Below are 25,663 nucleotides of genomic sequence, written 5' to 3' on the forward strand. Positions count from 1 at the left end.
CAGAAGGTTCAATGTTCACTTGAGCACTGTCCCCGAGACAATCCCCGGAGGAATACCAGAAATGTCAAAGAAATTCGGTTTTAGGAAGCTTGATAGAATTTCGCATAAAATCACCTACTAATAAATATTGCCAGGAGATGGGATGAGGTGACTAAATACACCAGACAGATGTTTTTTTAAATTAGATTTAGGTACAGGCTGCTGTCTAGGGATTCTGGTGGATTCTTATTTTCTTCCGAACCACTGCCTGTTCAGTAGACAGGATGTGATTAGAAGTCTCCGCTCAGAATCTTACATTGATTTGATATGGTGGATGCAAATGGCCCCAGCGATGTGGAATAATGAAATAACGCAATGATTTGCGACATAAATTAAAAGCAGAAATGGGCATGCACGTCAACTAATTACATTAGGGTCGACTATGTGCAACAACTTGACTTAGTAGGAAAGGAGAAGACAGGGAGAAGGAAGGGGGGTTGGCAAGAAAACAGGGGGAGGGAGGCAGAGAGGGCCTATTTCACCAGGCAATAACCTGGGTACTGACACATGAACACGTTGGTAGACGCGACAAACTGAACAACACACGCTAAAAACTTTCCCCACAGGATCTCGGCGGCCATTGACACCTGATTCAAACCGGGCAAACCACTGCTCTAACTCTCCAACAGCTCACACCTCTCCTCACAGCTCTTGTCACATTCCTTAAGTTGCTCACATAATGTGTAACACCATCACTTGTCACATTCCAGAGGCATGGGCCAGCGCAATCTCCATCGCTCTTGTCTTTCTCGCTCTTTTTGTCCCTTTCTCTCCCCCATCTAGGCACACCTGTCACAGTTACCGTGGCAACGGCAACCTGTTGACCCGTGGGGTGGCAGCGATGAGGGCAGAGTCATCATCAGCACCCGCAGCTGAGTAGCTGTCTGTCACGTCAACACCTGCCATCCAGCAGTCTGGATGGAAGCCTTCAGTTCCAGGGGGCAAAGCAGGATGAATGCATTCACAGTTCTGTGCAATTCTAACAGAGCGATGGGTCCTGGTTACATTTTTGTGTACTTTCAGGGGGAAATGACAGACTTGCCAAAAACGTCATTCTGAAGGAGGAAGTGTCTCAAAGTCCTGCTTGTGACCCCTGTGCTGCTTTGTACACCCAAACAGACCAAAGTGGTTTGGACCAACCGACAATGCCATCCTTCAGAGCCCCAAATGCTTTAAAGCCTCTTACATAAGGCGCTAAAGGAAAGGCCATGGGGTCACCTAAATTAGTAGGATTTGGCCTGCAATCTATCTGCTGCTTAGATTATGACATATCTTGTGTGCAAAGTTGACATTTGGCCTGAGGGTGACATTACAGGAATTGAAGAAAGGTCAAGGGTTCTCATGAAAAAGGTTCTGGTTCCAGTGAACATGAATGCACTGAGCAAATGTCATGGCCATTTGCCCATCAGATTTTGAGATATTGTGTGTACAAGTAGCAAATGTGGTCCATAAAATATATATTTTCATCCTCTGGGGATCATGCAGGTGCACAGCAAATTCCATGATGCTTTTCCAGATGTTGTTTTTTGGGACCCAAGTGGTGGATAGACAGATTAATGGATCATGGACGAACAGACAGATGGACCTTTTGGTCCAACCGAGCACCACCTGTAGAGCCACTGGCTGAGCAAAAAAACAACTACAAAAAACATATACATACTTCACATATCATTTACGTGATATGGTCTTTATATGGAGAGACATGTATATCTAGCATATATTGCAGATATAACCACTTAAACCCTATACTTAGTTGACCTGATTCCCAAGGGCTCTACACTAGGCCCCCTCATATTTTCACTCTACACTAAATATCTTTGACGAAAATAGCAGATCTACAAAGTCACAATGTTAGCCCCAGAATAGGGATGCTAGGGTTCAAGAGAGCGAAATCTCTAAATGTGTTCCTCACACTACCGAACAGTCTGGTGTAAGACTACACTGAGGTCTGGAAACGTAGACCACAATTTGTTTCAGTGTCCCTAGAAGCCTCTATATTATACATGAATGTCTCAGAGACATAGACAGGAAGATTTGTTCCAGATCCCAACAGACCTCAGAATAATTTCGTTTATGGCGGCATGTCTGTGTGTGTGTGTGTGTGTGTGTGTGTGTGTGTGTGTGTGTGTGTGTGTGTGTGTGTGTGTGTGTGTGCGCGTGCGTGTGCAACTGTGCATGCTTGGGTGCATGTGTATGCATGAGTGTGTACGCGTGGATGTGTGTGTAAGCACACGTGTGTGTGTGTGTGCGCGCGCGTGCATGCGTGCGTGCATGTGTGTGTGTGTGTGTGTGTGTGTGTGTTGCGGTGATCATTAGATGTTGTCTTTTTGAAACAGCCATGACGCTGGTCTGATACTGCTGCAGAAACACTACGGAGAAGTTGCCAAGTCAAATGTTCAGACAAAAATCTCTCTTTAAAGACTGAGGCCTGATTTATCCTTAGTTGCTCATGGGTGCTGTGCCCATACCGAAAATAACAGATCTACAAAGACGTTGTGAGCTTGTATATCAGCTATTTTCTGTGCGGGACACCCACGCAGCTAAGTATAACTCAGTTGCCTGGTGAGAGAAAAGAAAAACCCTGTCTAATATTGATCACAGCCCCCAACAGCAGGAGAGATCATTGACTGGTGTAGGCATAATTCAGACAAGCACTTCAACATATTTTTTCTGTTAGCACTTTCAGGTCAGGCAATCAGGCAAGTTTTAGTGATATTGCGGATCCTTGTTGACCATATTCACGACAGCCATTTTGCTGCTATGTCATACCCGTGGGGAGGGGATACCTGTGGCAAAAATGTATGTAAACAAAACAGCTGTGCTTATGTGTGAGCAGCAAAAAAATCTAGTTCAAGACGAGCACCCTGCATTGGTCTCAATCACATTCATATCCAGGTACCTCCACACAAAAACAAAGTCTAATCACGCAGTAAGGCAGCAGGCAGCTCTGTTTGAGACAAAGCCATGGTCAATTCAAAGCCAAGACAGCTGTGGAATAGGAATAGCAGATGTTTTGGTGCTGGTTAAGTATGTCCCCTACATGTCCCAATATCCTTACAACAGAGAATTATTCAGCTAGGCTGGATTTATTTACTTTTTTTTTTTTTTTATATCAACCCAGTAGGAAAGTATCTGTTAATAAACAGAAAATGTATTTATAATGGCTTCGTCAAACTTTCACACTGTGACTTTTTCAATTTTAAACTGAGTTTTTTCATTACACTCAGCTTCCACCTCTCTCTTTCCCTATCTCCACACGCCTCTCCCTCCCCATGTCTCTTCCGCCCTCCCTCCCTCCCTCCCCCCTCCCATCATCCCCTCCTTTGGTCACTCTATTACTCTCTTCCACCAACCTGTCTCTCGGTGTCTCTCCATCCTCGTCTCTCATGCACCACGTTTATCTCCTCTCTCACCTTCTTTGTCTCCTATTCCTCTTCCCTATCTTTTCTGTACCACTGGTCTCACCTATGCACACCTTTCTCCACACTTTCAATTAAGCGCTGTTCCAGCACAGGAAAAACGTCTGGCTGAAACCATTATCCAGGTGGGATAGAGGGCAGGAAAGATATTCTGCATTTCTGATCCGTTCCCTTCAGATGGAAGGTTGCGCTGTGACTGGCAGGTTTGTTACTGTTTTGAATTTGATTTGATTGTATAGGTGCAAATGGAGTAAAGTAATCTTCCACCTCAAAACTAACTAAAACTTGGTTAACTTGCCATAGCGTTGTGATGTATGATTTCCAACTGCAACCAGCTGAACCAACCATACAGGAAGAATTGGTTGATATGTGCAAACACACCTGGTCCATATCTACTCTGGTTGCTATGTTTAATCAGACCTGGTCGAGAGGTCTATTCCAGAAAGCTTGATGTTAGCCCCGACATGAAGGAAACTCTGGTCCATTCCAGAAAGAGAGGTATAACTTAAACTCTGGGGTCAGTTACCATGGTAACTGAGTTTCTCCCTATCTCCTCCCTCCTGTTGAGCCTGAAGCAGCTGTCGGACATGGGGTGTCCTTTCTTCGTTTACCCGATCGATGTTGAAGCTGAATTAATTTGCATAGCCTTATGTCGGAAGAGGATTTTGAGACCTTGATTAGACGTGCTATCATTCCCTGATGACTACCTAATTGAACGTCACCGTTTTTCATCAGACTATCATTTATCTGAACAAACAACTCTCTAATATTACACACCGTGGATGTGCTCTCAGCAATTATTTGTGCTGCCCCCCCCCCCCCCAACAGGAGTTTCCTTTAAAACAATGGCAATGCAGACCATATCGTGAAAACAACAGTTTGCACATAAAGCCAAATTATACTTTTGTAGGGATTTGAATTGTAGTTACATTGTCATGATTTAACTCCAAATATCGGCGAGATATCTTCTATACTTGCTCTGTTGATTAACAATTCATAATCCAAAACAGTCTCCCCATCGAGTTGCATGGTGAAACAGGTCTCAAAGTCACTCTTTTAGCACTCAAACGAATGTAAACTAGAAAAAGTGCATTCATGGCTTGAGGCATTTTGTGCAAAATAAAAAAAAATTTGTTGCTAAATTAGACCTGCTGGTGGCGCTATAACAGGCCAATATTAAAAGGGTGGCATTTGTTCCTCAACATAGTGTGAAGGTGCGTGCGTTCATGATTTGCTGAGTTTTGTTCAAAACAAGCTACTACTGCAAACTTTAGATGTCAATCTTAGCCAATGAGAATGGAATATGAAAAATCAAAAGTCTTGTTCACATGACTATGGAGATCATGTGTACCGATTTGCGTGAAATTTGGATAAAATCGGAATATAAAAAAAAATGTTTTACGTAAATCGCCCTCCTGGTGGCGCTATAAAAGGCAGATGTGAAAAATGCAGGGCAAAGGTTTTTCCTTGACCTCTAGGGAGTGCGCATACAACGTTTTACACAGATCGGTGCAGTTATAGGTACAAACATGAATCCACCTGTTAGCGCCACCATGAGGCTGATTTGAACATTTTCAAGTGCCATTTCTTCCTCGGCATAGTGGAAATATGTGTGCAAAATTTCACGGAAATTGCATGCTGTGTTCATAATTTGAGGCATTTTGTTCAAAACGGAGTACTCCTGCAAACTTTGGAAGCCATTTTTAGCCAATCAGGATGGAATATGAAAAATCTGAAAGACCCGTTTCGTTTAATGACTATAGAGATACTGTGTACCGATTTGCGAAATTGGCCTCCTGGTGGTGCTATAAAAGGCCCATGTGAAAAATTTGGGGCAGAAGTTCGGAATTGGCATCCAGGGAGTGTGTGTGCTCAGTTTCGCTGCGATCAAGGCAACGGTGGCGGAGATTAGCTGGTCACAGACGGACGGACGGACGGACGGACGGACGGACGGACGGACGGACGGACGGGGGGTAAAACATACTCTCTCGCCATGCCTTTCGGCCTGGCGGAGACAACAAACCAGATTCTGTCCATTTATAGGATAACAAAACCAGACGCAGTTGTTTTTCTTTTTTTGGTGACATCGTTGTTTCTTACACATTCAATGACAATGTGATTCAGATCCGGCTCTTATTCCTAATTTAAGTATTAAAATCAATATGAAGTTGACTTTTTTTTAATGCTGTCGGTTTTTGTCATTTTATAAATTGGCAGCATCCGCTTTGTTTATATTAGTTTGTGTGCTAAAAGTCTGACACTGAGACCTGTTTCACTGTGCATTGTAAGTCAATGGGGAGACTATATTGGATTATCAATTTATAATCAACGGAGCAACAAGATATCTTGCCAATATTTGGAGTTACATCATGGCAAAGTAACTACACAACCCAAACGTCTACCAAAGGGCTTGCTTTCATCGCCTACTGCAGATTTGAGCAGAGTTCCCTGGGCATAAACATCTACAGACCATCAAATACGAATCCCAGAGGATTGCAGGTGACTGATGTACAGTAGAAATCATTTGGTTAAAAATGAATGATGATATTTGAAACTATATTCTGTTCATGTCAATCTGCAACCTCAGGTTGGGATCAGTAATTAGTTTTTATTTTGCAGGGTTTCCCAATGTTATAGGCTGTATTGATGGCACACATCCCTATCACTGCTCCTTCAGTTAATGAAGTTATGTGAAATCGGTAGATCTGCTATTTTTTGAAAAATCGTGAACATGTGTGCAAATCTTTGAATATATATATATTTTTTGCAACTCAAATCTTTGCTAAAGATTCCCTGGATTCCCTGGAACAAAATCTTTGCTAAAGATTCCCTCCGCGGCCAAATACATATCATTTTGGGGGACATGAAAAAGTTTGAGCACCACTGATGTAGCAACATACGTTTTTCAGAAACCAGTTAGGATTTAAAAGACATTTGTAGATGCGTTCCGATTTAAAATAAATAAAGACGCTATAGATAGCTTGAATAAACAAATCCACAGAGCGCTGCGCACACCGCAGTTATGATTGCGCCAGGGGAGCGCTCTATGGATTCGTCTATATCTGCTATTTTTTAATAGCCAAAGTATAAAATAATGATTTAAGTGGTTACACAGATGCGTTCCCGGTTTTAATGGGTTAATCAACTCAGAGTTATGCTGAGTTTGCAAAATCTGCTTTCTGGAATCAACCGCTGGTCTACTCTGGTTGTTATATGTAATCTGATTGTTATGGGGTGGCAATGGCTCAGGAATAAGAGCACAGACTTTAGAATAGGGTTAGTGTTGAAGTGCCCTTGAGCAAGACAGTAACCCCCTAACTGCTCCAAATGAGCAGGTTGGTGTCTTGCCTGTTCCATCCACCGTGTGTGAATGGGTGAAAGTTATAAACATTGTAAAGCACTTCGGATAAAGAAGCTATATAAATGCACCCTGGTTATGTGTATAATAATAATAATAATAAATTTTATTTGTAACGCACTTTATATTTGAAGCAAATCTCAAAGTGCTACAGGATTAAAAACATAAAAAGAAAGAGAAAACAACAATAAAAAAAAGTAAAACAGTGAAATGAATAAGATTCATGTATACAAACATGCTCCAGATGTTTTTATATGAATACACACCTGGTCCAGGGCTGATCTGGTTGTCATAGAGATGGATGTCATCGCCACAGGCAATGGGCGAGTCCTGTCCCTCCTCGCGGTCCTCGCTGCCCTCCTCTTGCTCAGCCTCCCGCTGCTCTGGGGACACAACAGAGACAGGGTTCACCTCCTAGACCACACACACCACACACCCAGCACATGGCCACTCCAACCTGTAGGATCTAGACTAGCAAGGGTAGATTTCACTAAGGTGCCACACCCGAGGTGCCTACAATAGTATATAGATAAGCATACAATTATGTTTGGCAGGAATGGAGCCGAACATTAAATATTAGCGTTGCATATTTTCAGCCAAAATTCCATTGTTTAGATAAGAGGACATAAATAACAGTGTCAAAAAAGAGCCTACTCTTGAACCCCAACTGCACTGGAGACATGTCTTAAATCGCAGTGAACACATCAGTCTTAGTAAATAGCCCGCTAAATTTAAATCTTATGGCAACCCAGAATTTTGCGACATGCTTAGTTAACCTAACCCTAAGACAATCAACAGGAAAATAAAGTTTATTTTTTATTTTTTACTTACAGTATTTGTTCTCATGCTTATGTCACAGTATTGTGATATTTCAAAAGCCTAGTTCTGTCTACAGTATATCTATATATTGGTAATGTTGTGTAATATACTGTACATTAGCCTACATCACCCATCATTAATGGTCACATCATGAACAGCACCATTATGCACTGATGCATGGTTCAGCTCCTACAGACTGACTTCTTGTCATCTCCTGGACCTCGCCACCATACCAGACACAGCACAGGAACTCATTTATTTTATCTACTCTGGGTCAAAGCCACTGATCCTAAGTCCCCCGCACAAGGGGGTGCCTAGTGGTTCAGCCCGTTAGTTCACAGACCATATGGTACTAGTGAGCATGAGGACCCATGTTCCATTCTCAAAAGTCAACCTGTCTGGCATGTCTCTCCTCTCTCTGCCCTTGGTTTCCTGTCTTTCTGATTATAAAGACAGGAAACCAAGCAAACCACCAAAATAAAGCAAAACTAATCTGTAGGAAAAAAAACAATAAATACTCGCACACCCATGTAACCCATGGAAGAAATATACAGAAGCCAGTTGAAAATATCTCTCCTCTTCTTAGATCTCAATTAACATTACTGACTAATTCTTATTTTCTTATATCATCTCTCTCTTTGTTCTTTATTTTATTTATTTAATACTCATATCTCTCCCACTGCTGAGTTACTGCGAGTTGTATGCATGAAAGTTGCATTGCACCAAGTTCATCATTTGTATTCTAGTAGTATTATTGTTATCTTTAGCCCAGGTTCACCCAATGGCCCCCACCTCGGGGCTATCAGAATCACTGCAGGTCCCTGTTCTTGTTCTCAGTCCCTGTGACTTTCAGAGTTAATGTGGGGAAGCATACAACAGGACACCTGTGTGCCAGTACGTCAAGACCTAGAGGGGTTGTTCCCCTTAGTGAAAATATCAGCGGGCCAGGCACTTGGTGTTCTGCAAAGCAAACAGGTTGATTTGAGGATGCCCGAAGCACTCCCAGACTGTCACAGCGGGAGCGGGCCCAACACCCCAAAAAATGGGGAAGGGGATGGGGACACCATAGTGTTAGGCTATACAATTGAATATGTGCGTCGATGTCCACTCAAGGCAGTTGTCCACAAAATTGCTGGGTCGTTTAACTGTTAAGTGCTTAATTCTGGGACGCACAGCGTCAGCGCACCACAACGCAGTGCCAGGGTCCGACTAGCTTAACCAACCTTCTAACTTTATCCTGTGGGATTTATACAACTTTTACAGCTCTTTCAGTCACAGATCGTTGATCCGGGCTCGCCGTGGCGCTGATGTGTGTACTCTTTTTGACAGTCGACCGACACACATCTAGTCTCGACATGTGCTGCTGTTTGTTGACAATCAATCGATTCGCGGCACATGCAAAGCATCAGATTTTCACACTCTGGAAATAGCGTTGAGTATAGGCAGGCTATACCATCAGACAGACGCCTCCGCCCCACCCCTACCCCCCCACCTGACAATAGACCCCCCCCCCCCCCCCAAAACAATTTCTCCCTGGATATGCACGAGTCAGGCAGATGAACAATGTTCGATTCAACACGGCTATAATCACCGAAAAGCGACAAGTTTGCATGCCTGACACACAAAAATGTGCATGTGCTTGTATACACAGACATGCAGACATGCATGCACATTAAAACTGCCCCACTCTCACACAAATCCCTCCCTTTACACACTCTCTCACTTCAGACTCAATGGCTGGGCTCTGACTTTCAATTCACCTTGGCAGAGAGCAGCAACCAAAATAAGACAAACAAACAAATATAGAGGGGATATTCAACCCTGGTAAGTCTGGTCAGTAACCATTTTGTCCGAGTAGACAAAATGTCAAATTTTAGCTTCATCTTGCTGTACTACTGCTTAATTGCCGTGTAGAAATGTGGCATTGGGACAATGGGTACATGCATTGTAAAAACATGTGTGTTAGTTGATAGTGTACACATGGTAACAAATCTATCTTTACCTACTGTATATCTTCAGCATCAGTTCATTCACTCCATCATACCTCCATCATACAGTCATCATTTGCATTAAGCAGTGGTGGAAAGTATCTAAGTACATTTACTCAAGTACTGTACATAAGTACAATTTTGAGGTATTTCTACTTTACTGGAGTATTTCCAATTTTCAGTACTTTTACCTCTACTCCACTACATCTCACAGGCAAATGTTGTACTTTTACTCCACCACAATTATATGAAAACTGAAAAACCACGCCTGCACGGGATTGCAACGTGGCCGAGGCGGCGACCAATCTCCCGTTAATGAACCTCTTAGATGACAATGGTGGTTAAGGCTCGCTCCATCGACGATAATGTAATTGAGTTTATATCTCGATAAAAAAGGGCTGCCTAATAAAGACACTTTATGTTCAATCCCCCCCCCCCCCCCCGTGAGAGAATGCGTTGAGTGAAACGGCGGTGTGATGCAGCACAGGAATAATTGGCCAGGGGAGATGGGGAAGGGGACAGGAGGGGGGTGGGGCGCAATATATCCAACGCAAGGCACATTCTGTCTTGCACTGCACATACTAATTGGGTACCTCTCCTTGGCTTCAAGGTAATGAAATGAAACTGCTGTTATCTTACGAGCCAGCGACAAAGTTTCATTATTTATTATTTATTTATAAAAGTAATGGAACGTGCGAGAGTTTGGGAGCCTGTGTGCTGAGTGAGAGAGTGCGAGAGAGAGAGAGAGAGAGAGAGGGAGAGAGAGAGAGAGAAACAGAGAGAGCGAGAGAGAGAAAGTACGTGTGTGTGTGTGTGTGTGTGTGTGTGTGTGTGTGTGTGTGTGTGTGTGTGTGTGTGTGTGTGTGTGTGTGTGTGTGTGTGTGTGTGTGTGTGTGCGCGCCCTACAGGTCCAGGGGTCCAAGGGGTCCAGGGGTCCAATCTTTGATTAAACATTTTTAATATTTATTTATTTATTTATTATAATACTCTTATTTTGTTCATGTAATGTGCAACAAAAGCACTGACTGTACTGATAAGGCCCAAAAATGTAAATCCTAAACACGGATTAGACTTGGAACATGCTACATTGATGCCTGTGTATACAGTCAGTATCAGAATAGGTAGGACACTGAATCAATTCATGCAGAAATACTATCATCAAACTATGGCACATTAGGAGTCCACAAGTAGCTATATATTTAGGGCCGCCTAGGAGTATGTGTTTCTGGTAATATTATTGACTGCTTTTTGTATGCCGGTGGTAAAAGTAATGTTTGACGGAAATGCCCATCACTAGACGGCATGGTGATGACCCCTGTGCACGTCTAATCTCTGTAATGATAGTCCTATGTCATTTACCATGCATTAAGAACACAAACTACGGGTGTCTGGAACCCCGCATTATTTACGTGTGTGCTGTGACTCTGGAAGCCATTGGTTGCACTTATTTTCAGTGTTTGACGCTAGATGGCGCTGTTCGCTAACCTATTCAGTCACCATTTGACTCCCAGTGAAGCAGCAAATCACGTGATTGAAAAAAAAAACAGCCACATTCACTTCCATTCTACTGGATTTGGAAGAATGCCTTTTTCTCTGCTTTGAGTGCTTTCTGTAGCTTTTTGTTGAAAACAACCTACACTACATTCAGCTGCCAATAACCATGGAATGGATGATCGCGACGGCACACTTTTAAAGCGATCGATGGATGGATCGTTGAGAAAAATAATATTCTATGATTTTTCAAAGGTTAGTGAAAACGCTCAGAATCGCTGACAAGGTCGGCTATAGACGATGTTTTATTCTGGCAGTGAATGAGTTTAACAACCTCATATTCTGACAGTGCAGTTTTAAACACACAAAAAGAAATAAAGTGAGAAATATGTCCAAGTTATAAAGGTTGACATTTTTAGACCAGCTGAATGTGATTTGAGAAATGTTTGAATTCTGAACTCAACACAGTCTTTTATGTACAACATAAAAGCCTATTCAATCATTGTGAGATGCTACACTGCACTTTGTCATAACTACATGCTCTCCCCATCAACGTCACCAACAGCAGCAGCCACTCAATGTGAATGGAAAAGATATGTGAGTATTGAACATTTTGTGGCATCAAGCATGAAAAGCTTTTCTTTCTTTTGGGCTTATGGGAATACTTCTCAAACTTCCAGATGGCAAGTCTGCGCCTGAACAGCAGAATATGAAACATTTGTTCTGAATGGGCCTCATTCACCAAACATTCTGCTGATACCAACCATTATTAAGAAGAAATGTAGGCCTACCCACTTACACAGTTTTCACAAATATTGTGTAATATTTTTTCTTACTGTAGGTAAGAACAGAATCTACGCACACTCAAGGGCACACATACAGTTGTATAATATTATACATATATTTAAATTACAATATATTTAATAATTATAAATAATTTATAATAAATGTTTTAATAATTGTTGTCATTAGAGTTCTCAACAGGCCTGAAAATGAAAATCCAACCTGAACAGTCACGGGTGAGTTGAACCCGAAACTTGCACTCCCAATTATTCTACTTGGTTGGTTCCTTGCATGTATTTATCAACTGGTTTCAATGTGTTTTTTGTCTTCCCTCCCATCTTCAAAGGGGCTTAAAAAATGGCAAAACCAAACCAGGTAGTTCTAGTGGGATGCAATAGTCTCATGCAGATGGACATACTTTTCAGACGGTCGACATTTCTGTATTATAATTATTTTTTATAGTGGTCTCATGTAATATTCTAATATTGAGAGATTCAATTTTTGATTTTCATGAGCTGTATGCCATAATCATCCAGATTAAAACAAAAAAAGGTTTTAAATATTTCATTTTATTTGGATGTGCAGACACACATTTACCTTCTTTGTTTTGCCTTTGGTAACCATGTTTAGCTTCTTATACTGTAATTTGGAATGCCCACCTTTTTTACGCCTGGTTTTACATGGTAAATTAAATAAGTAAATTAAAATATGTAAAGGTGCGTAGACTGTTTGCCAGTAAACTGTAATGCTGCTGCTGCTGCAGTGCTGCCTGATGCTGCTCTTGTGTCATAATTTGTGATATGTACTTGTCTCTTTTATGTTGTGGCTGTTCTTTGTTTTTTAGAGGAGCACAATGGAAATAAGCCTTAGGGGCTTTATTGTGTTTTCGGTGATATTGTGTCTGCTGTGTGTTGTGGAAGAGCTGATGTGCTCTTTCCTTTTATCACCAAATAAATTCATTCATTCAAGAGTCCTTGAGCAAGCAAGGACCGAATCATTCACAAGCTCTAAGGGAGTGTAGCCATCAATCAATCAGTATCATGAATACATTGTCATAAATAAAAAAATCAGTATTTGAAGATCAATGCAGTATAATGTAGGGCTGCACAATTATGACAAAAATAATAAAGCTAATTATTTTGCTGAATATTGTAAAAACAATAACTAATCATGTTTATTGATGACATGTGGTGGAAAAGGATTTTTCATTGTGCTCATCGGTAGGGTTGGGCACAGAGAACCGGTACCATACAAAATAGGTATCGTATTGTAGTGCTGTGCAACTTGTGTGATGATTTAGGCTGATCTAGAATGGCAGCACTGGCAGCAGGCTCTCAGAAGGAAACCAAGCGTGCCCCAACATTGTCTTCCAAAAAAGAAAACAAAAAATACCATTAATGTTACTGCAACGGTATTGGATAAAAACCAGTCGATACCCTACTCATCAGTGCCAAATATTTGACAAATAGTATGGAATGGCATCTGTGACCTGATGGACAGGGAGATGAGCTGTATGTACATGCTCTGGTTATTAACCCTTGTGTAATGGTGAGAAGACAAGAACAAGGTAGAATAGCTGACCATATAAGATGTTTTAAAAAAGTTGTGTATGTGAAACTGTGAAACCTAAAATGTATTTGTTGTTCATGATTTTCAATTGCTTCCAATTACTCGTGCAGCCCTAGTATAACAATGTAAAAGCAAATGATTCATCCTTCTTTGTAACTCACACTCACCCATTTCTTGGAAGAAGTATCCATTCTTTGACATCCCAGAGGGAGGGGCCTCTGTAGGGAAGAGGAGGAGAGTAATGATCAATGAGGTGAGTCTAGGTACAGTATAGTCAATAACAGAATGAATAGGACAAAGTTTGAAATAATACAATTTTGAGGGCGCACAAGTTCACAAAAATATTTTCACAAATGCAAATTAACAGTCTTTTACATCTGTGAGATGATAGGTGGAGCTGTAAGAGATCAAGGCTTAGGGTCTATTTAGAATATCCATCAAATTCTGGTGCCTATTCTTACAAAATGATTGCTGACAGCGAAGAGCTACATATTGCAGGTGCTATTATGATTACTACTCTTCTAAAGACCTTTAGTTAGTTGTGTTGGACATAACCAACGCGAGTATGCTTTTTAACCTCCATTTATGTAAGGCTCACACTGACTGATACATTTAATAAAACTGCCAAAATACAACAATATAATTTATACCTACAGTATAGCCCTTCATGTGGTTTTCTGGTCATATATGGAACAATCTATACTGGGGATAGGACATCTTGAAAGACTAATGAGAAATGTCCTTGTGTCCTTTGGCTGTATTCTATTATACATGAGGTCACCAGGGACACAGGGAAATACTATATGGCTGCTGTGACTTTGATTCTTCAGCTCAGTAACAACATATCTATAGGCATTAAAGCATATGCTATTCTGATAGTCACTGTAACTTGACCTGGATTACAGCTGAAAATAACTGGATGGTAGAATTTAAAATTAAATGTGCTGGTACTGTAACTGTAAACAGCATTATTAATATAACATGAATATTATTATCATAAACGTTGATCATGATCGTAGTTATTGCGTGGGGGAAATAGGCTCTCTCCTTCCCATCCCATCTCCATTTCTCTCTACCTCTCTCGCTCTCTGATCGTTGGTATACATTGCCTGGGTTATTGTTTGTGATCGAACTCTTGTCCGATGTTAGTTACACACAATAGAAACCATTGACAAATACCCAATTCATACTTTGTTGTACAACAGTGTAGCACAACGAAAATAGCCGATCCACAAGCTCAAAACGCGGCATGGATGCGATGCATTGTGAGCTTGTAGATCTGCTATTTCCGGCTCGCAACTCCATTGTACGACAAAGAATGAATCAGGATTATGTGAGCAATGCCGCATGTGGTCTGAATGCAGTATAAATGGCCTTCGCAACGCCCATTTATCCTAACAACCCTGATTTCCATATATGGGCAGAAGAAATCTGATCGTTGGTGCCCAGGTTATTGTGTGGGTGAAATAGGTTCCTCTCCATCTCGCTCTACCCCCCTTTCTCTCCCCATCTCCCTCTGATAGAGCCAGAGCTCATACAGTACACATTACACAACAGAAACTGTTAGCTAACGAAGACTATTTGCACTGATGTCGGGGATCTTCATATATGGGTCTAATTGTCCAGAAGCACAGACACACAGAAAAACAGACAACTTGAACTTGGTGGCGTATGGAGTTTCAATTAAAACATCTTTTGTATACTTGTGATGTTCATTGCTCAATATTCTGAAATACATATATTTTTTAAATAAGCTTCACTTGGCTGATAGTCAGTAATGTGTTTTACTTTCACCACAGGAATCATTTTGTCATTTTAGAGTAAGTGGGTGCTATTAAAATGCTGAATGTCTCAATTTCCAGTTTCTCTTCAAAGAAACACAAATTGTGAAAAGCATAGATACGCACGCACAAACGCACGCACGCAGGCGCGTGCACACACACACACACACACACACACACACACACACACACACACACACACACACACACACACACACACACACACACACACACACACACACACACACACACACAGTAAAATAGCATACATATGAGAAGTTTATCACACACAAACAGAATACAGATTTCCATCATGTTTAACATCACTGTGACAATATATGACAACAGCAAAAACCCATATGGGAACCGTTATCAAATAAAACTGAATTCAGTTTGCAGTGTTCCTACTGCTGGAGCCGGCGACAGCAGAGGGAAACGCGTGCGTCATGCGACACTGCGGATGTGTACAGCATGTGGATGGCAAAATACGACATAGAACAGAACTGTGTAGAGGGACATTGCAGGCTGTGTTGAAGGGCAGAAGGAGGGCAGAAGAGGATGTCGCTTTTATTTGTTGTTGTTGCCTTAAGTCAGGCTTTTCTCAGGCATTAAGCTGATGTGTTTACATATTCATACTAGACCCCAACATCAGCCACATGCCTGCCGGATATTTCCCTGACATGACTGCTAAAAAAAAAAATCCCGCACGAATGCACACACAGATTTAGAAGGGCGGGCACAGACACTTTCAGATAGGCTGACTGAAAGACGGACACACACAGACATTAAGCACACACCCTCTTTTATCTTTCTCTCCAAAATGTTTCCAGGCATTGCCAGGCAAAACAAAGTGATCATCAGTGCCTTTTATAAAACACTGAATTTCATTTTACAACTGCCAAGACTAGAACTAGACGCACACGCACACACACACACACACACACACACACACACACACACACACACACACACACACACACAAAATGACAGATCATATCCTATAAGCCTTCTGGATGGAAGATATGTCATGTGCACAAAGATTTTGTGTATCACATTATGTGCAGCACATTTACTATGTTTTTTTTACAGTGCAGAGATGGACATTCTTATGTGCATCTTAATTTACACTTGATTTACGCATGTCTTCAACTCTCAAGAGTAAAACTCCAGATTAAAAGGACCAGGGACTCGTTTATTCTCCATGCAATTAGACTGCTTAATCTGCACATATAATGATCTAGCCTCCGGGGTTCACCACAGAACTGGTATTCTATACTGCTGAGTGTGTTTTTGCAGTGCATTGTCTATATGAATTGTCCTATCAACGCTTTTTGGTCTCATTAACATGTTGATGGATGTTTGCATGGCATGTAATGGGGTCATTTCATGTGCAACCACTTGAACCCTACGTATATACTTTTGACCGGGGTCCCTCAGAGCTCTATACTTGGTCTATACTTGGTCCCCTCCTCCCTTCAATACCAAGCCTCTTCACCGAAAACAGCCAATCTACAAGCCCATAGCACGCAGTGACGTGCTGCAAGCTTGTAGATATGCTATTTTCACAAATAGTTTCAATGAATAGGAATAATTATGAAATGACTAAGACTGAGATTCTCAATTCAGACTACAGTAGCTAAAATTAATTATATATATTTTATCCCATATGAGGTCAAAACATATATGTTTGGGCATTGCATTGTATTTTATTTAAGTCCATGTGGGTACATTTTTACTGAATATTTTGTGATTCAACTTCAATCAAATAGCTCTAAATGTTAACCAAAGTAAACATGTGAGAGTTAATGTGTTAACATTTTGGAATTAAAATCACAGACATTAGGAGAGCATGCGACAGGTAAAACAAGACTGGATTCTGACGGTGTCAGAGGGATGCCAGTGGCTGAGTGGACTGTGGTGCAGCTCATTGTACATTCATTGTCAGTAATTTCACCTCCAGCTCTTGTTCTCCATCACATGCTTGTTTTTTGTTTTCTTTCTTGGCAGCAACCTCTGCTGTAATTTATATAGAGAAACTGAACAGAGTAGTTGCAGACTGGAGTTGAGAGATACAGGCGTGTGACTCAAAAATTCTTCAACCCTCCAGTCTTTCTGGGAAAATATGGTAACATCAATGGGAAAGTCATAGTCTTTGACAGCTACTATCAAGCTGCACTTGGGCAAAGCAGAGGGCAATAGAGCTTCACAATAGCAGAATGTTGGTAGAATATTAAGTGTAAGAGTCCGTGTTTGGTCAACCTCGCTCTCAATAAATGCAGGTTACGGCAATTGAAGAGAATCTTTAAAAACCTTATAGTACACTCAAGTATAGCGCCGAAATCAAATCAGCTGAACGACATGTGTTTGTGTTCAGTGCAGCTGCAGCCTGCAGGTCTTTTATTGATGTGTTGAGCTGTCCCCTCAGTTTGACTGCAGATGTCAAGCATCTCTGACTCGCATGTCTTGTCGAGCTGTTGGGTAACACAGGACACATGAAGAGATCCAGGTACTAGACTGGAAGGGTATGTGTGACATCAACGCACTGGATGTGTTGAATTGCTTTAGTTATGATGAATTGGGGACATTCTTAACACACTTTATTCCCATATGGGTAAGCGGAGGCCCTCAGGGCTCAATATTAGTGTCTTTTCTGTTTTGTGTTATTGTGGGGAAAGCTTTCGGTGAAAATAGCCGATCGACAAGCTCACAACGCATCCGCACAATACGGATGCTGGGGTGTTAAGATAGATATTTAACAAGCTTACCTGGATTAATAAAAACACAAAGGTTAGTTTTGTTATTAGATTGTACTGTAATGTTTATGTATATGACATATTGGAACATAATAAGCTTTCCTTGCACCATTTTTATTAGCTAGTTTATCCAAGCCATTGTTTGCTATGAAGGGTTGTGTGCAACAAGTGATATTTGACAGATTAAGGATGCTTCCAATTTGCATGCCTTGACAGGCTTATATTAATAGCAGGAGGAAGAACTGTCTGGTATGAAGTCACAATCACTTTACTCAGACAGTTAAAGTTCAGTTATCAGTCTTGGTCACACTGTTGCAAAGGTATGAGAAAATACCTCTACGACAAACAGCTTCAATTTCAGAACCTCCTGGTGTAGATGCATGTGAGCCACGACCACACTTCCTCATCACATAGAAGTAGCTACATGTGCGCCAGTGAGCGAAGGAAGTGGTTGGGAAGCACAGGAACAGATGCTATCGACACAGAGCCACTCACTTGCATGCAAGAACTAAATGCATTAAGTCAGTAAGGCTGCTTTTTGCAAAACAAACCGGTACACATAACCTCATGTGATCAAGATGTATAAGTTTGATATTTCAGATCCCATTCCAAGTGGCTATGTCTACCTTCCAAAGTTTGCAGGCCCTGGGTAGGCAACCCGGCCTGGCGGAGACCTGTGCTGCGAGGAGCACACTTTACTAGTTAAAAAAACCAAAGCTCAAGTCTTTGCACTCAATAAGTGATGAGCACCAGTTCTTCTCAACACACACAGCGACCATACTTTCAAACAGACTCTCTAACGACAATCACTTTCTTCCTCCTGTGGACTATTTCTAGATAACTAAATGTGCACACTGGGTTTAAGATTATCCTTTTTGTCATGAGATCTTTTATATATAATCAGCCCCTTGGAGTTGTCTATTTTTTTCTTTTTTGTGTATATGTTCTACGAACAGTAACATTTTTGTTAGAACTCAAACACAGGATTAAACTGTAATAACTGTAGAGTGTAGCCATTAGGCCTATATCTTACAGAAAGGAGAATGACAAGAGAACACCCAGCTTAATAAACCTACTGTAACTATGACACCTGTTGTGAAAAGGGAAGCTTACTACTAACCAACAGGAAGTCAGAGCAGGCTATACCGGTATCACTCACTCATTCTCTCTCACACACTCGCACATGCACACCTCATCACAACGGCATTTTGACGTTAAGCAAAGCTATAGAAATACGGCCCATTTTTGCACACAAGCATGTGAGTTGGATCCTTTGTTCTTTCATTGTAGCCACTGTCAGTGAGTTATCAGCTATACAATTTAGTGTAGTGCTTGTACCAACTCTGAACTAATCCTCAGGCTTTATCAAAGGAGAAATGGAAAAGCATCTGCTATTAACAGTACACCCACTTGGTGTATTGTCATTGTTCCCTCGAAATGTCAACAGGAAGTGCAAAGACGATTCTTGATGATAAAGGTGTGCATCTTTATTGGCCTCACGACCTATGTCTGAGTAGGGCTGCAACTATTGATTATTTCCTCATTATTATTATTTCTTATCTATCGATTATATTTCGATTAATCAAATAATCGAGAAGCAATATATTTTTTTGTAATGGTTTTTATTTTTTTTAAATCAATAAATTGAATAAACCTTTAATATTAGACTAAATTGATTGGTATGATTAACATCTTAAGCCCTATTCTATATTTACAGTTCGCGCAAAGGTGTCGCTCAAAAATAGTGCAAATAGCTGATAGATTGGCTATCTCGCTATTTATTTATAATAAACCAGAGATAAAATGTTCTTTCTCTAAAATCGATTCAATCAATTAGTTTGATTAACTGTTGCACCCCAACCACAGAGCAGTACACATACTAGGCATCAATTCAAAAAGAATGTTGGAACCCATACTGGTGTCTGAGACACAACCACATGGGGCTGCACCAAATCTAGGTATTGTATACAAGTTGGCAAGTTAACATTAGCCAACATTGGTGATGTGGGCGTGGTGCCCTGTAGGACGGGCTTGAAGGAGTGAGGGCAAACCGTGTCTTCATGAGTCATCTAGGCCATATAGTACACTCCTTTCAGCAAACTAAAAACTGGCACGTATGCATAGCAGCTTGGGGTTTGCTTTGGTGCTCTTTACATAATAGTACGTTTAGCATGCAGGTTAAATCACATGCAGCTACTTCTACACACACGGACCTAGATCCTGTGAATGTGCATGCATGTGAGTCGCTTTTGTTTAATGTCAAACATATGGCATGACCCTGTTTATCTGTGTTACTATGTAAAATGACTGCAAAGAGTTGAGTAGTACATGTTGAACATACTACACTGCTGCTTATGCACAGTTCATACACATCAACCCTACCCTTTGGACTGCTGTGAGCAGAGCCGTTACACTCTTATTTCGAGTCAGTCCTTTCATCATAGCTGGGCACATACCTGAGGGAAACATCTGTACAGTGCACAAAGACTTGTATAGACCTCTCTCATCATGTGTGGGCACTTTGATGTACCAAGCCAACCTACGCCATGCACCGCTGTGAGCGGGGCTTCTACGGTATACACTTCCCATTTTAACCCATTAAAACCGGGAACGTATATCTGTGTAACCACTTAGACCATTATTTTATACTTTGGCTATTCAAAAATAGCAGATATACAAACTCATAGCGCAGCACCGAGTGCCGCGCTACGAGCAAGTAGATCTGCTATTTTTGAAAAATCGTGAAAATGTGTGCAAATTCTTCGAATATATATATTTTTAAAGCAAACATTTTAACTCAAATCTTTGCTTCTGGGGGGTCCCTGGAACAAAATATTTAGATGGGGTCGGCGGCCAAAAACATTATTATTATTATTTTTTCGCTTTAAAAAAATGTAATATTCAAAGATTTTCACAAATGTTCACGATTTTTCAAAAATAGCAGATCTACAAGCTCATAGTGCGGCACTCGGTGCCGCGCTATGAGCTTGTATACCTGCTATTTCTTAATAGCCAAAAAAATCTAAAATGACACAGATGATGCTTTCCCAGTCTTAAAGGTTTAAGTCAGCCCTTTCATCACCACCTGACATGTACACCAACTACATGATATCTCTGTCACTCGGAGGAGTTTTATATCGGTGTCGAAACCCACGAGCAAAGTGACATCAACTCAGCTCTCTATTTGATCGAGTATCAGGGTGGAGTATCAGGCGTCTTCCTTCCTGAATCGCACAAACACAGTATTGTGATACTGTAGGTACTAATCTGCAGAAGATATCGGCCTCCATGTTCATGTTGCAGCTTTTGCAGGTTGTTTTATCAACCTAATTAATACCTACTGACACTGCAAGTACAGCCTGATCAACACATTCTCACTCCCAACTCTTCACATGGATACATGGTTAGGAGCCCTTGGCATCACCTTTTAACCGACTAGGTACCGCTTTAGCATCATTTTCAAAGTGAAGGGCAGTCCGACGTTGTCACGTGTTGAATAAGACAGAAGGCAGTTGTGCCATCATGTGGCTCGCCTGAGCCAGGAGTCGGCCAAGTGACGGCGCGTGCCTCATTCTTATTAATTAATTATTAAGAATGAAATTGGCTATGTCTCTGAAACAGTGTTCAAAGGAGTTGAATATGTTATTTAATACTGCAGTTTTTATTAGAAGCCTAGTAATGGCAATTTATTTTGTTTATGTTTACAGTTAGATGTTGGATTGTTTGTGCTTGTAAGAGTGCATGGATGTCGCCCTTTTTTCCACTATTCTTTCGTTCTTTTCGCTTGATTTAGTTTGCATGAAAAACGTATTGAAGGTGTGTTCATTTAAATGCTTGCCGGAGGGTGAAGAGTAGCGTGTCTGTCTACTGGTTCTGTGACCGGAGCGCTTACACCCGTTCAGAGTATGGGAAGGCATTGCGGACTCCCCATTGGCTTAAAGGACAGCCAATACGCTACAAACTGTAGGCTAGGTGGAGAAATTCACACAACAGAACATTTAAGGTTAACCCATTAAGACCTGGAACGCATCTGTGTCACTTTTTGATTTGAGCTAAAAAGCATTATTTTACACTTTGGCTATTCAAAAATAGCAGAAATATAGAAGCTCATAGAGCGGCACTGAGTGCCGCGCTATGAGCTTGTAGATCTGCTATTTTTGAAAAATGGTGAAAATGTGTGCAAATCTTTGAATATATTGTTTTAAAGCAAACCTTTTTAACTCAAATCTTTGCTTCTGGGGGTCCCTGGCACAAAATATTTTGAGATGGGGGAGATACATATCATTTTGGGGGTCCTTGACATGAATGAGAACCACTGATATAGAAACATACGTTTTTTTCAGTCTAATTTGTTAACACATATTCCACCATTAAAAACTCCACAAGCTATATAGAAGCACATCCTTGGAAAAATCCACCTTAAAATGACGACATACAGAATGATGAAATCGATGAACTAAATGGAGACTAAACTTAAGACTAAATGGAGCGAACACCACAAATGAAACAGACAGTCAAATGCTTTGATGACTGGAAGGTGTACTTTTAAATCTTCAGACAATGGTGTCATGGTGTCTTCAAAGGTGTCATAAAAAATTTGCGAGAGTTTGATGCTAGTGTCAGAAACAGCGAAGGACGAGAGGCAAATCTGCACAACGATGAGACTGACGAACTTGAAGAAAAAAGCTAAATGTAAACACTGCAGCTGCATAGCAGCCGCCTTGGGACTACTTTCTTGTAGAAATATTCTTGTAATGAAATAGTTATTCAAACTATTTTAATTGTTGTCATGTTGCCATATTTGGTAACTGTTTTTATAGCTAAGGCACGTTGTTCAGCCAAACGTAAATATAGGCTTCATACTTATATAAGCCTCAATCTATGAGCTAGCACAGTTGAGCCTGTGCCAACACTCCCCATGCAGACCGATATAACACAGGTTACTGGGCAGCAGGTATATGCAGAGCAGATGCCCGAGAGCCCCCAGGGGGGGACAGCCCTGGAATTTACAGGAGGTGAGGCAGCGGCGTCTGCAGGGAGAAAAAGGCCAGAGGTATGCCAGCGATTAAAAGGTGGCCCCTCGCTGCGTTTGTGGGAAGACCTACAAGCCAAGCATTCTCTGAGGACCGGGCCCGCATCACTGGGGAAGAAGGGGGGGAGGAGAGGGATAAAGGGGAGAAGTTAGGAAGAGGAGAGGGAATGAAGAAAGAGGAGGGCGGGGGCTTTTGTTGGCTAATTGTGCCCACGGGCTATTTTGGCACCCGGCCTCGCCGCGTCTGTGGTCACAGAGAGAGCCCGGGCAAAGAGGGAACTCCTCCAGCTGCTCTGCCCCGTGCCATTTAAGTTCTGAAAGGTATACTCTTAACAAGAACAGAACCAGCATTCATGTTGGCGGCCTTCTTCATTTGAGCTCAATTAGAAAAGGCTCCATGCTTCTTTGGGCATTATGATATACAGTAGAACGGGGAGACGAGGTGCAGCATTAGGGGGGAAACAGACAGTGCTTACTGAACCCATTACATCCGGGAACGGATCTACAAATGTCTTCTAAATCCAAACAGGTTTCTGAAAAACGTAAGTTCAAAATCAGTGGTGCTCAATCTTTTTCATGTCAAGGACCCTAAAAATGATATGTATTTGGCCGCGGACCCCCATCTCAAAATATGTTGTTCCAGGGACCCCCAGAAGCAAAGATTTGAGTTCAAAATGTTGTTTAAAAAATATACGCATTCAAAAATTTGCACAAATGTTCAAGATCTTTCAAAAATAGCAGATCTACTGTACAAGCTCGTAGGGCGGCACTCTGTGCCGCACTATGAGCTTGTAAATCTGCTATTTTTGAATAGCCAAAGTATAAAATAATGGTTATAACATTGATGCGTTCCCGGTCTTAATGGGTTAAGAATTAAAAATAATAGGGAGGGCACCCGAAATCCCCTCCCATCCACTTGCATTGAGTTGCTCACACAGCGCATGAAGCGAATTCACCCCTTCTTCCGGGTTGGAAAGTGTGATGGGCGTAGCCCTATTTGGGGCCACTGTGATACGTTCTGCGTCACAGAAGTGACGCGTTTTACGTCACAGAGGTGCGCGGCCCCGTGCGCAAGCTTGTGCGCAAGCTCGTGAGTCGAGCCCATTGGTCGAAACAGTTTTCGCTCGTACATTGTGCAGTGGTCCCGTCCGTTTAAGCTGCAGTACCTACGAATGGCCAGCATGTCCATTTCGCTTCAATGCAACCACTGGGTTCTGGGGGCTTGGTTAACCAAGCCCTTGACATGGTGAGTATGTGTATGCCACCAGAACACATAGCCTGTCACCAGCAGGTGTAAAGTAACTAAGTACATTTACTCACACTTTGAGGAATTTCTTACTGGAGTATTTCAAATTTTCAGTACTTTTACTTGTAACAGAGTATTTCTACATTGCAGTATTGATACTTTTACTTAAGTAAAAAATGTGAGTACTTTTTCCACCACTGCCTGTCACCTAGTGGGGTTCAGCACCCCTGCAGGCAGTTCAGGGTCATGTTCAAGGACACTTCAGCACAGATTGCCACACAGGATGTTCTGGAGATTGAACTTATGTCCCTACAAAAGACATTTTGAGGACTTAATGCTTCCGTTTACTTCGGGCTCCACAAGTCATGGGGTTCATGCACTACACTGTACATACTTGTTTCCTGTTGTGTTTTACCAGTATTTTAATTGCCTTTTTCTTGTAGCGGTTTGAGGTAGGCGTTTAATGAAAAGTGCATGAATAATGAAGTGCATTGTTGTAATTATTACTGTTATTATTTATGACAGGCAGAATGAATTGTGAAACAAAAACAATCACCAGGCTTGTTTACTTCAAAATTTCTCTAGGAGAATACTACGGCGCAAACCCTAATGAATTGTAAATTAAACGCAGGCATTCTGGGGAAACAACACTCCGCTTTGTTTGTCAAACTCACTGTAACCCTGCAAGGTGACATAATCATCTGCAGCCCGGTTCCATTGGGGATGAGTCTTTGCCAGTCATTTCATCACAGTCAGATGCTTGCAATTTGACAGGAGTGGCACATAAAAATGGTCAAATCTTAGTGTTGCTGCCTCTTTTGCATTCATTAGCTAAAACTATTTAACCAAACTTAAGAGTCAAACAGTTTCAAAGTTTCAATTTAACCATCTGTAGCCTATTTAAAATTAAAGAAACAATTATGACTTCTCGGTTTTCTCTCCTCTCCTTTGTATTGCTTATTCAAAATGTTACATAATGCGCAGTCTTCAACAACGCATTTGACTGCAAAAAACTGAAACCGCGTATTTTGTTTGTGAGGCGTTTGTTGTTGTCAGTGGTCACTTTATCATGCTGAGGGAAACCAGTTTAAATATTTATCCTCCCCTTGCCTTAAAATAACTTATCGGCATTGTTAACATTCCAAGGGTCAAGAGACAGGCCTCTATTTTGTTGGCATTTCTTTTTCTTTTTCGAAGACCGACAGTAAAGATGTGCTAGAGAAATGATTGCCATGAAACCAGGCCATGTGCTAGATTCCAGCACATGACATAGTGATTAGATCTGTGCCTCTGTGGTACGTGTACTAACTGGTTGAGCCACTGGACACTTTTCTTCCCCCAAACTTCCCTGTTTCCTATGCTGTAGGTTCAATGAAGAATTCTAA

At 41.4% G+C, this 25,663-nt stretch overlaps 1 protein-coding gene across 4 annotated transcripts in view; it reads right to left on the reverse strand.

Annotated features, from left to right (window-relative positions):
- The window catches only part of slc4a11 (solute carrier family 4 member 11), a 122,726-nt gene that overhangs the window by 75,493 nt on the left and 21,570 nt on the right, over positions 1–25,663 (reverse strand). For 2 of the 4 annotated variants that reach the window (XR_013932107.1, XM_080413856.1), the window contains exons 2-3: positions 13,634–13,684; positions 7,083–7,199 (exon numbers count right to left, since the gene is read on the reverse strand). Coding sequence is in view for 3 of the 4 variants with exons in the window: in XM_080413856.1 (XP_080269982.1) it covers positions 7,083–7,199; positions 13,634–13,684 (168 nt within the window). In the remaining variant the exon portion in view is untranslated. Of the gene's footprint in view, positions 1–7,082; positions 7,200–13,627; positions 13,685–25,663 lie in introns of all 4 variants that reach the window. The other 2 variants (XM_080413858.1, XM_080413857.1) reach the window with 2 other exon arrangements.

The sequence above is a fragment of the Gymnoscopelus braueri genome (genome assembly GCF_963280865.1).
Source record: "Gymnoscopelus braueri genome assembly, chromosome: 19".
Lineage (NCBI taxonomy): Eukaryota > Metazoa > Chordata > Actinopteri > Myctophiformes > Myctophidae > Gymnoscopelus > Gymnoscopelus braueri.